The sequence below is a fragment of the Acipenser ruthenus genome, chromosome 29 (genome assembly GCF_902713425.1).
Source record: "Acipenser ruthenus chromosome 29, fAciRut3.2 maternal haplotype, whole genome shotgun sequence".
Classification (NCBI taxonomy): Eukaryota; Metazoa; Chordata; class Actinopteri; order Acipenseriformes; family Acipenseridae; genus Acipenser; species Acipenser ruthenus.
This window is the reverse complement of record NC_081217.1, coordinates 16,416,228-16,428,409: the sequence shown is the minus strand read 5'-3', so window position 1 is coordinate 16,428,409 and position 12,182 is coordinate 16,416,228. Positions and strand designations below refer to the sequence as shown.

At 39.9% G+C, this 12,182-nt stretch overlaps 1 protein-coding gene across 3 annotated transcripts in view; it reads right to left on the bottom strand.

Annotated features, from left to right (window-relative positions):
* The window catches only part of LOC117425621 (copine-8-like), a 158,958-nt gene that overhangs the window by 15,489 nt on the left and 131,287 nt on the right, over nucleotides 1–12,182 (bottom strand). For all 3 annotated transcript variants that reach the window (XM_059004003.1, XM_059004004.1, XM_059004005.1), the window contains one exon: nucleotides 11,765–11,867. In XM_059004003.1, the coding sequence (XP_058859986.1) occupies nucleotides 11,765–11,867 (103 nt within the window). The remainder of the gene's footprint in view (nucleotides 1–11,764; nucleotides 11,868–12,182) is intronic.

Sequence of the window (12,182 nt, the reverse complement as noted above, 5' to 3'; positions counted from 1 at the left end):
TGTTATATCATTTACTAATAATTTGAATGTATCTGTGGTTTTAAAAAATACTTTCTACATACTACTAGAAATGTACACAGTGTGTATAAAGAAAAACACAAAAGCTTCGGTCTTGTCATTTCAGATTTGCACTTAATGTTTCTCCTGTGTTTAAAATGTTGGGATTATCGGCAGCGATATAGGCTATGGCAATTACACGGTCATTTTAATTAATGTGTCAACGCAAGTTTTAAAGGTTTACAAAACTCGAAAATGTTGCTGAATTTATCATTCAAGGTTGCTTTTAAAAAATCTATTTTGTCTGCTTGTTACTTTTTTTTTGCAGCCAACACAGACCACAGCTAAAGTTTGTTACATTTTTAAAGTTTTTTTTCAATAGCGACTGGAGTTCCAATGTTACATTTTAAAGAGTTGACTTAGTAGCTAGGCTACATGTTTCAGCCTTGGCTTTTGAGTGATATTCTTGATGACAATAACACAACTTACATCAGTAGAATATAATGTAAACTGAACATTTGTTTTCTGGTGATTATTTTGATTTATTTATTTATTTATTTGAATAATATGGCGGGTTAGTTAGTGACACTCCTTGAAATGTGTTTGTTTTTTTGAGGAGATCAAATCTGATCTAGAGCCGCTTACAGACAGCCGTCATGCAGTGCCAGGTCTTGTCATATCTGATCTAGAACCACTTACAGACAGCAGTCATGCAGTGCCAGGTCTCGTCATATCTGATCTAGAGCTCTTACAGATAGGAGTCATGCAGTGCCAGGTCTAGTCATATCTGATCTAGAGCTCTTACAGATAGGAGTCATGCAGTGCCAGGTCTAGTCATATCTGATCTAGAACCACTTACAGATAGCAGTCATGCAGTGCCAGGTCTAGTCATATCTGATCTAGAACCACTTACAGATAGCAGTCATGCAGTGCCAGGTCTCGTCATATCTGATCTAGAGCTCTTACAGATAGGAGTCATGCAGTGCCAGGTCTAGTCATATCTGATCTAGAACCACTTACAGATAGCAGTCATGCAGTGCCAGGTCTAGTCATATCTGATCTAGAACCACTTACAGATAGCAGTCATGCAGTGCCAGGTCTCGTCATATCTGATCTAGAGCTCTTACAGATAGGAGTCATGCAGTGCCAGGTCTAGTCATATCTGATCTAGAGCTCTTACAGATAGCAGTCATGCAGTGCCAGGTCTAGTCATATCTAATCTAGAGCCACTTACAGATAGCAGTCATGCAGTGCCAGGTCTAGTCATATCTGATCTAGAACCACTTACAGATAGCAGTCATGCAGTGCCAGGTCTCATCATATCTGATCTAGAGCTCTTACAGATAGGAGTCATGCAGTGCCAGGTCTAGTCATATCTGATCTAGAGCTCTTACAGATAGCAGTCATGCAGTGCCAGGCCTAGTCATATCTGATCTAGAGCCACTTACAGATAGGAGTCATGCAGTGCCAGGTCTAGTGACATTGCTGGGCACACTACATTATTAGCATCTGGGTCGTTTCAGACACTTTGTCAGCAATTGGTTGGCTATCCCAATCCACGTTTTCCTGGTGTTTACAGCAGGTACCGAATGCCCTGTTAAAACGCACAGGGAATTATATCTATTATCCCAGCGAGACAGATGCTCGCTACGATATAAAAGTGGCCTCTTACAAAGTTTCTGGCTTTCCAAATGTATTGGGGGCTATTGATTGCACCCACGTAGCACTGTCACCACCCCAGGATATAGAACATATTTTTCATACTAGGAAGCATTAGCACTCCAAATGGTGTGTGATGCGAAATTGAGGATTCTTTATGTGGTCGCCAGCAATCCTGACACAGAACACAACTCGTACATCCTCAGACAGTCTGGGATATATGAAGATTACGAGGCAGGTGTATATGGAGTTGGCTTCTTGTCCTATCCAACAATTTCATCAACGTAAAATATCTTTGAAATATACAAAAGTATTTATGACGTGCAGTCATAAATATAAGCAATCAAACGACAGTCCATTTATTTTCCTTTATTCTTCTAGATTATACATGATCTGATTTCGTTTTCTTCTAACCCTGCACACGTTAGGTCATTCCTGTTGGGTTTATTTGTTGTAGTGTTGAACCATTGGTTTAGTTCCTTTTTTTATTTCTGATGTTTGAGAGGGGATGCAAGGATACGAAAGCTTACTTCCCTGGCAGTTGTAACAGACTGGAACAAGTTATTTACACTTCCCCGAGGCTTCAGTCTTCTTGTTTTGTTCTTCTGACCTCCACCTCCCACTGCTCTCTCCAGGGCTTGCTTCACTCATTCATGAGATCCCTGCCTAGCTTCCTTGATTCAGCTAGAGGCGTGTGCGGCTAGGTTCTGAGAGGGGAGAAAGTCTCTATCATCATGCTTTTCACCTCTGGAGGTCTGGATTTGAATCTGGCTCAGGTCCCTACAGCAATAAGGCTGGTGCACTCAGCCTAGCCTAACATATAGTCCACATTCAATACCCAGGGAACACTTCTGTCTAGCTACACTGTTATTATACTGGAATGTGTCATTGCATTGTATTGTGAATAGCCAACCACATGTGTAAATACAGTGTAATTACAAAAGACGTGAGCAACACGTTTCATTGTTTAATAATAATGTCAATGCATTATAACTACACAACAGTGTATGTGATTACTGTGTTACTACAATGGGATCACAATATAGATATAAGACACTTCATGTGAAGTGCAACCAATTAACATCATAAAAATTATTTGCCCAAATTCCAATGCATGGTCTGTCTCTTCCTCCCAGTTTTGGTTTAAAGCTGTTTTGAATCCTGTTACAGTACTAGCTGAGATGTAGCAACAAGAAAAGATTCCTTTAGCACCGGAGTGTGTAATTAGTATGAATATAATCCAGTAATTAGTGAACAATCCTGCTGGTAATCATCATTGCTGTTTCTACTGCTGTTTACACCCCTCAGTGAATGGCAGCTTGGATGAGACACAATACCTTCCAGTGCTGCCACTCCAGAGGTGCAATCATTATTGACAATCTGTGACACTTTCTCATTTCATCTTACTGCTGTTTATGTGTTATTATATTATTAAGATCTGTACTGAGTTCCAAGAAAGAAACGCACATCAATATACATTTATAAATGCAACACAAAGAACCATTTGAAAACATATGCTTGTGTTGTTAAAAGCCACTTTCCTTTTCCTCTTTAGCTCACCCATTTACTCTGGGTGTACATTACTGATGTGTTTTAAAATATTCTGCGAGTAGCATCCTACTCAGTGCCTGCATGTACTCAGGTGTCGAGTTTACTGAAGGACTGCATGCTGCTCATAGCGAGTAGAAGAGTCTCTGGTCTCATTGCTTAGCAGGCTTAGTCATTCCAGCTTATACAGTCATTGCTGTATAAGCCTTAGACACATGATATGTGAATTGAATGCAATGCACCAGGTTATTATTGTTCATGTAGTCTTCCGTCATGGGGCTCTAGGTCCTGCTATTTGTATCTGAAACAGATATCGCTTTTTATTTCTTAATAACAAATATAGACAGATCATTTTGTATCTGTATGTATGTTCTGACTAATTCTATAGAGAGCTCGGATAGACTGGGATGAGCTAATTAATGGCATTGCTTCAGAGAAGGCTAGGAAAGTCCCTTTTTAAAAGCACTCGGTGCTGGGCTGGGGGTGCTGGATTTGAGTCTTTAAGCCAAGCCTGGAGCACCCTTAGCGTGGCACTGCGTATTGTAATGTTTTATGACTGTATGGTGGTGGGCAAACAACCAGGAAAACAACCATCTGGAAGCGGCTCAAAAGTCCAGCCCTGCCACGCTCTCACATACACAAGCTGATAGTGAGCAACAAGGCACTCTTCCACCGGACACTGACCTGACCCTCCCTTTCCTGCAGCCCTATTGAACAAACACACTGTACATCAGAGCATCAAACGTAAAGCAGAATGGGATCATGGATCTGACTGATCTCAGTACAGCTGCTGTCTAAACCATTCAAATAGTGTCTATCTGGACTTTTACAGATACTGGTTTTCAAACCTTGCTCCACAGAGGGCCCCCTGATCTGAAACAGCAGTGGTATTTAGATCAATTTCTGGTTTAAGATCAATTGAAATCGACCCTGGTATGTTGCAGCCATTCCAAGAACGTTTGTCTCAAGAGAAGAGCAAGTTCTAACCATGGGATCTGAACAGCTCTTTGTCAGCATTTCTTTCCTCCATACTCATTGATTATTGCAAAGGCTGCGTGACTGAGCTAGCAGGCTGTAAGATTCATACACCAGGAGACAATGGATGCTAATGAAAGAAGGCAGCAAGCAATTTCCATACGAAAAAAATAATGAGACGCCTTGAGAAAGATGTGAGGCGATCGGGGTGGGTTAGAGCACAAAGGCCTAATAGATTTCAGCTGTTAAAGTAAATGTGAAAAGCAGGAGGGACTGATAAGAGTAATTTATACCTTCTTTTGGTTCTCCCCTCTTTGGAGAGCTTGGCTCAAGGTTTTAAAATAAGACTTTACTTGGGCTGTTTCGATTAACAGATTAATCTGACTGATTAACCAATTAAGGAGTTAATTTTTTGTACAATTTAAATCGTGCATTAAAAGTGCATTCTGGGTGGAGACAGAAATGCGTGTTGCTATTTAGGGAAGGACGCCCTCTCTCTCCCCGGAAGTGGTAGGACACTGTGGTTTTAAGTTTGTATAAAACGTTAAAGTTGTGTAAAAATCATAATTGTTGTCTTGTTTTGTATAGCTGATAGTGTGCTACGGATGTGCATATGTATTTGGAACTGGAATGTTTACCTACGTTGATTTAAATGATGACCAAACATGCGCCTGCAAAGTTACTCATGTGCCTTGTAACCAGCTGAGGTGAATGCTGTGGTAAAATCCAGCGAGGAGCATAATATAAACAGTTGATTTAGTTATAAACCTTGTGATGTTTTTTGTTTCCGTGTTTGTGCATTGCTAATAATTTTGTTGTTTAGGAGTTACCCCAGAGTGGTTAAACAGTATGCATAACTGTGCTGCTCTGGCCCTTGGGGCTTGTGTGACTGAGTTATCAGTTATCTCTAAATCTGTTTTATTAGGGTAATAGGATGGACAGGTAACATTTGTTACATTTACTAAAAATAAAAATGGTTTTAAAAAGGCCAAATTCCGATTGGGCTTAATTTTTTCTTTTAGATTCTATATATTTTTAAAAAAAATATTATTATGCAGGACAGCCACTATAAGATTGTTACCTTTATTAAAAATATGCATGGATTAATCTACCGATTTAATCAACTGATGCCCATAAATTAAATGATCACAATTTTTTATCGAGTGACAGCCCTAGATTTTACATATCTGGTTGTTCTCAACCCCAGTGGGTGGAGATCATTTGATAGCTGTTAGAAAAGGATCTAAGGTCAGGCTTTCTTCATCTGTGTATCTTAAACTCAACACTAGAAATAGATTTTTAATGCTCTCATTAATCATAACAAACACAACAGTACTTCAAGTGAAGTGCTCTTAGTTGGTGACAAAATGTCAGCACAGCATTCCGGAACACTCAGAACATATGTGTCACATGTTTTCCAGGTGCTTGAATTGCTGCTCAGAATGAAACTACACAATGGTCTTGCAAAAGTCTACCAGAAGCCATAATAGTAATACAGTATTTCATATTAGATGTTGAAATTTTTGTCGTTTTTTGTGCGTGTATTCCCGTACCATAGACAATAGTTCCAGCTGCATTGGCTTCTACAAATTCATTGTATTAATTCAAATTTAAAAGAAAAGTATTAAACAGTGCTGCTTGCATCAATTAAAAAAGCAACAAAACAATAAACTAAACAGTGCACCATCTAATAACCAGTAAACAAAACATCTTCGTGTTGCATACGGTGCAGTACAATTGCATTACATTTCCAACATTGTACATCCTCCTCTATCTCTGTCCATCCACTTGCCATTTTTCCCCAACATTACTGTGATCTCAGGCTGAATACAAATGTGTCAGCTGGGGTCTTTAAACTACGCTCCACGTATGTTCACTTCTCATTGGTCAGTTTCCCTAGTTAAGGCGCGTGCAGCTCCAGGATCGAATCAACATTACAGATCAGTGGAGCCTAAGCCAGATCCTCGTAGTAAAACACAATCCCATGATCCGGCTCCTGTGATCCTGGATGCAATCCCAGTTTTCTTCCCATTGACTTCTATACTGACTAGTATTTATACCACTACATTATTGTGAAATAAAAGATTTAGTACTCCTGAATGTGAGGGGGACATTTCTCCATCATTAAAACAGTGAGGGGCCATGTCCCCCGTGCCCCCCCTTGTAGATTACACCTGTGCTGTGAAACCTGATAGGATTGTGGTGTGAGGGGATTTTAATGTGCATGTTGATGTAGATTGAGATCCCCTTGGAAGGGATTTATGATGGTGCTTGAGTCCCTTGGTTTTACTCAACATATTACTGGCCTGACTTACATTCATGGCCATAAATTACATTCCTGAATTTAAAGCCGAAATGAAAAATGTATGTGTGCTCTTCGACCCCGATCTTTCTTTTGAGCCACACATTAGAAAGGTTACTAAATAAATGGTTTTTAAATCTAAGAAATATCGCCAAATTGAGAAATATTATTTTCCCTACCAGATGCTGAGAGATTGATGAATGCTTTTGTATCTTCTAGGATTGATTACTGGAATGCCCTTTTCTCTGGTACTCAGTCATGTTATTGTAGCTCACCGGCAACTTGTACAAAATGCTGCTGCTAGAGTTTTAACAGAAACTAAGAGACAAGAACACATTATCCCTGCGCTAGCATCTTTGCATTAACTTCCTGTCCAGTTTAGGATTGATTTGAAGGTGCTGCTTTTAACCTATAAGGCTTTAAATGGTCTTGCTCCATCTTATTTAAATGATCTTTTAACCCCATATGTTCCTAGACGCTCACTCCGATCACAGAAGAAGAACACAGGTGGTCGATCATTCAGCTATAAAGCCCCTAAACTATGGAATGAACTGCCTCGATCTGTAAAGGAAGCAACTGTTGCTGCTTTTAAAACTAGATTAAAAATCACATTTTTATAATGTAGTTTATACATCTTAAAATGATATATACAGAAAATGCATGTTATAGTGTGTGAGGGTCTCATTTTTCACTTACTACTCATGCAGTGTTTTTTTATTAATCTCTGGTAAACATTTGTTTTCTGCCAGAGTTCTAAAGTGTATATATATATATATATATATATATATATATATATATATATATATATATATATATATATATATATATATATTAAGAAAAGCCAGTTTTCAAGTGTATTTAGTTGTACAAATATGGCACTGAAATACATGTGTTTTAAATGTCACAGTGTTAAAAAATGAGCATGAGAAACACGAAATACCCAAACATAGAACTGTTTACTTCACACGTGTGTAAAAAAAAGGGAGTAGGCTTAAATAGTACTACACAACGATGTACTACAATTGTCCTTACAATGAGTAAAGCAAACATAAAAAATATGTGTTGTAATTTTCAAATAAGAAATTGTCCAAAGTGGTCTGCTTTTTACAATGTACCACCTCCCGTTGTAAATCCATCTCAATTTTGCGTGCCGCTTCGTAGCCGTTTCAAAGCCACGATTCTGCCTCAGTCCGTCACAAATACGCAGTTGTGAAGTCATTGTGTTATAAAAGCTGCATGAAGTATGTGCATAAATCATGCAAGTGTGCTCTGCAGCACTAGCAACTAGTAATAAAGTCTATAAGCGGCGTGCGGTTGCTAATATCAGAATTCCACTAACATCAAAGTCTATGGGACGGGATTGGTTCCTAGGAAAATGTTGTTAATAACCGAAAGTTGTCTTTATCAGGGTTGCTAATAAACGGCATCTACTGTATATATTTGTTTCTCTATCTTATTGTTGATTGTTTTTATTTTATTGTTCACTTGTGTTGCTTATTTGGCAATGTTTTTGTCTATGTAAAGCACTTTGGGGTGATTTATTGTGAAATAAATATTGATTGATTGGTTGCCCTTTGTAGGTTCAATGGGAATCGCTTTGTACTGCATGTGTAGCTGGAGAGATTATCCATCAGAGGAAACATCCTGGACTGCTGCTCTCGGCTGTGCAACAGCAGGATATAACTCAGCTAAACCACAGCAAAGGAGACAGTGTCAGTGGGCTGTCAGGAGGATAAAGCACTCCTCATTAGTTCTGGCAAAGCAACGAGACAGCTTTACCAACGATTACAAGAGCAAATGAGCTGAGTGTGATAGTTAGTAAGGGAAGGCGGAGTGCCAGGGAAGTAAAAGAAGGGTTATTCAAACATACCGCACACACACACACACACGCAGAATGAGTTGGTACTATGCAGATTCTGAATGGTTCATGTTACCAATCCATACATATACAATATAACTGATGATCTATGTTAAATGATATGCTGATGTACACTAGTTCAAACATTCTGCCATATAACAAGGTTTCATCGATTGATCTAAACAGTGGCAGAACTAATTGCTATATATATTAAAATAGGACCAAACCTGGCCCTTTACTTTTTGAATACTGATTTAAACAATGATGGTCTTTAGATTAATGTAGTCCTATTTTCCACGTCTGCAAATACAACCTATTTCCATGTCCTCTGAGTAGTTGGATAAAGAGGGGCTCTCTCCTGGACTCTGTACTCCATGGTAATGGCAGACTCCCTGCACCTGTCTGTGGAGAACTCAACCACCCAGGCAGTCAGCCAAGCAGGAGACATCAGGCTGGGAGCAGTCAAAAGGGTAATGGGCTTCTCTGTACTGAAAGCAACTGCTCTGAGACACTGTGTAGGCAGGCAGAGTGAATCACCACGATGCACCGGCCTGACCTCAGCAATCGCTCCTTCTAAAAGAGAGATGGTGAGCATTTGACATGATGGACTAGTACAAGTGTGATCACACATGTCCTGGGATCAAAGCCAGGGCCAGATATAATATCACTCTGAAGGGTTTTTGTGCCTCGCTGACATGTGTCTGTCAAGCTGCGAAGGCCTGCGGTTTCTGGCGCAGCGGAATAACACACGACAGAGTCTGCTTGATTCTCTCGGTGCCACCCCTGGGTTTGATAATGTCTCATTGTAGCTCCAAAATACAAACACAGACAACAGAGATAAGAAGAAGTGTGTGTTTGAGTATTTATATTTAGTGGCCTTTGCTGTCAGATTCCCATAATATTTTAGATTGTCCTGCACTTCTAAGTTTTTAGGAGTCAACACGGCAGATAAAACACTTTTGGCATTTATTCCCTGCCTCCCACATGATGCAAACCTCAGCCGCAGATTATCCGGGATGCTGCCCCCACACATTGGCGCAGGCGGCAATCTTGCTGCATAAATTCAATTATTTTGTCACTTCTTATTATTGTGCAGATATGATAAAACAAGGATAAGCCTCCATGCACAGAAAACAATAGATGCATCATGAATGATGTATAGAGTAATGAGGCAGGTTAGACTCATACGAAGCGCAAATTAAACTGCTGTGATAGGCTGTGATGAGCAAGATGAGCCCAGCTCTGTACTGATCTACAGAACTGGTGTCAGATTCACAGGACAGGCAGGCAGGCAGATATATAGTAACAATATCTGAAAACAACTGTATCATAGGCAGCGTGGTGTGATGAATCTCCTCCTAGCAGCTGATGAGTTAATAATACTGACATCAGCATCAAACTCGCCAATTCATTAGAGTAGGTATCAGCTTATCTAGTACATTCCAATACAGATTCAGAAAGGACAACAGACAACAGATTCATTCTGATGAGATTCCATTAGATTCTGACAAGATTCCATTAGATTCTGATGAGATTCTTAGATTTCATTAGATTTTTACAAATTGCCAGCAGTGATTTTTTTGGGTCCCTTAACCAGTAAGGAGACAAGTATGTGGTATACGCAAAGAAAACCTTGGTTCAATGTTTTATCTGAAAGAGCATGTATACCATGCTGTAATTGAGGGCTGGAGCTTCACTTATTAAAACTAAGAGCTGGTGGCCTCTTAGTTCAAGTGACTGCACACACATGCTGTACTGCAGCTGCTGGTGTTAGTGTAGTGTGAGGTTGTGTGATACAATCACTCCACGGGAACATTTGGAACCCTGCTGTGAATTCGGACAAATGTGACCCAACAAAAATTTAAAAAGCAATCTAAAGCATTTGTAAATGTTGTTATTGCAGTTCACAACTTGCTTCAAAAAGGTAATAAAGTATTTATAAAATACACTTAATAGGGAACCACCCTTGACTTGAACTTCAACATTATACTGTAACACTGACAACAAACAAAAAGACAGTGATACTCTTGAACACAGGATCAGGCTACAAGAAAAAAAGAGAAATTAGAAATGGAGAAAAACAAGAGAAGAGAAACACTTGCCAAGACCAGTGCCTTAGCAGCGTCCTAAGCAGTTAGGGCCAGAGCAAGATTTAGCAGCAGACAAGATCTTAAAAGGAAGGTGTGCCTGTTCTAACAGTTAACTAACAGTCGCAAATTCCCTTTAAATCCAGTCTGCTGGGATGTCACGGCCCTTTTGGGTGCAGGTGCCTCGGCAGTCTGAAGACAGCTCCTGTGACATCTGCTTTTTACTGCATTACTGTTACTGATACGCTTTCACGATTTAGACACTGCACCCTGGAAACAACACCCTGTAGATTAACACCTCATTCTAGAACTGGGTGGAAGACACATACTGTACAGTAAGCAGGTGCATTCAAATCACAGGTAAGGCATTCAGTCATACCCATCCTGGAGAAATGAGTTGAAGTGAAGCCAGAAAAACAACCAACAATATCATGCTTCAATTAAACGAGTTCAAAGAAAAAGTTAGATAAAGATCAAGACAGATCAAAGACATCAGTGCATTATGAAAGACACCATGTTCAGGGAAAATGAGAGAGCACTTAAAAGTCAAGGCAAACAGCATCAATGAATGAATTAGTTATTTAGCAGACACTTTTATCCAAAGCGACTAGAGGGTGACTATGCATCAACAACAACAACTGCTGCTGCAGAGTCACTTACAATAGGTTTTACATCTCATCCGAAGGACGGAGTACAATAGGTTTTACATCTCATCCGAAGGACAGAGCACAAGGAGGTTAGTGACTTCTCAGGGTCACACACAGTGAGTCAGGGGCAGGGATTGAACCTGGAACCTCCTGGTAACAAAGCCCTTGCTTTAACCACTGGACCACCAACCCTTCACATGTACTGCATGTTCAATGTATTAATCATTATTATTAATATCATCAGCCCTCATCCTTTGAAATTATTCACGAGCATAAATACATATAGTAAAATGTGTTATAATATTTAATAATGTAATACAAAAAAAACCCCATATTATCTGCGGGGCATGACATGCTTCACGCAGCTCTTGGAGCAGAGCGGACAGTTCGACCGAACAAGCGGGACACCCTCCAGTGCAGGACAAAGGGCTGCTTTCCCCAGGATTCTCCAGGTCTGTCCGGTCTCACAATCTACGCTGTAAGAGTCGGAAGTCAGACCAAACTGTTGCATTGTGCTGCTATGGTAAAACCTGGTTACTGTAAAGCAAATGGGTCAGAAGAGTATGATATTTCCAAAAAGTGTTTGTAATGATGAGCTGGCTTGCAGTATGTGTATAGTCTGAATGTTGCACGTTGTGTTTTAGCAATGGAAGCTTTCCAATGAGACACGGCCGCAGCTCGCTGTACTCACGCTCACAATGGCTTCCTTTGTCTGAGCCATATCCGATATGACCCCATCTGTGATAATTAGGAGGATGAAATACTGCGAGCCATCCTGCACGGCAGCTGCATACCTGGCAATAAAAGAACAACAGAAAATATTGAAAACCCAGCGTTCTGACACATAACAACGTCATCATCTATTACAACATGCCCAGCTTTAGGCTAAGCCTATTGCTTCACTGTTGTTTTTAGAGGAAAACGGGATCTTTTATGCAAGACCACAGCACAAATGCAGCACCCACTGATACTCTCATTCCAGCCCTGTATTCATAAGGCATTAGCACACTGGTAACTGCATTGGATTGCAATGCACTCGCGATAACGCTATATTAATACCTACAAAATATCTAATTCTACAACGATACCACCATCTGTCTCAAGACAGC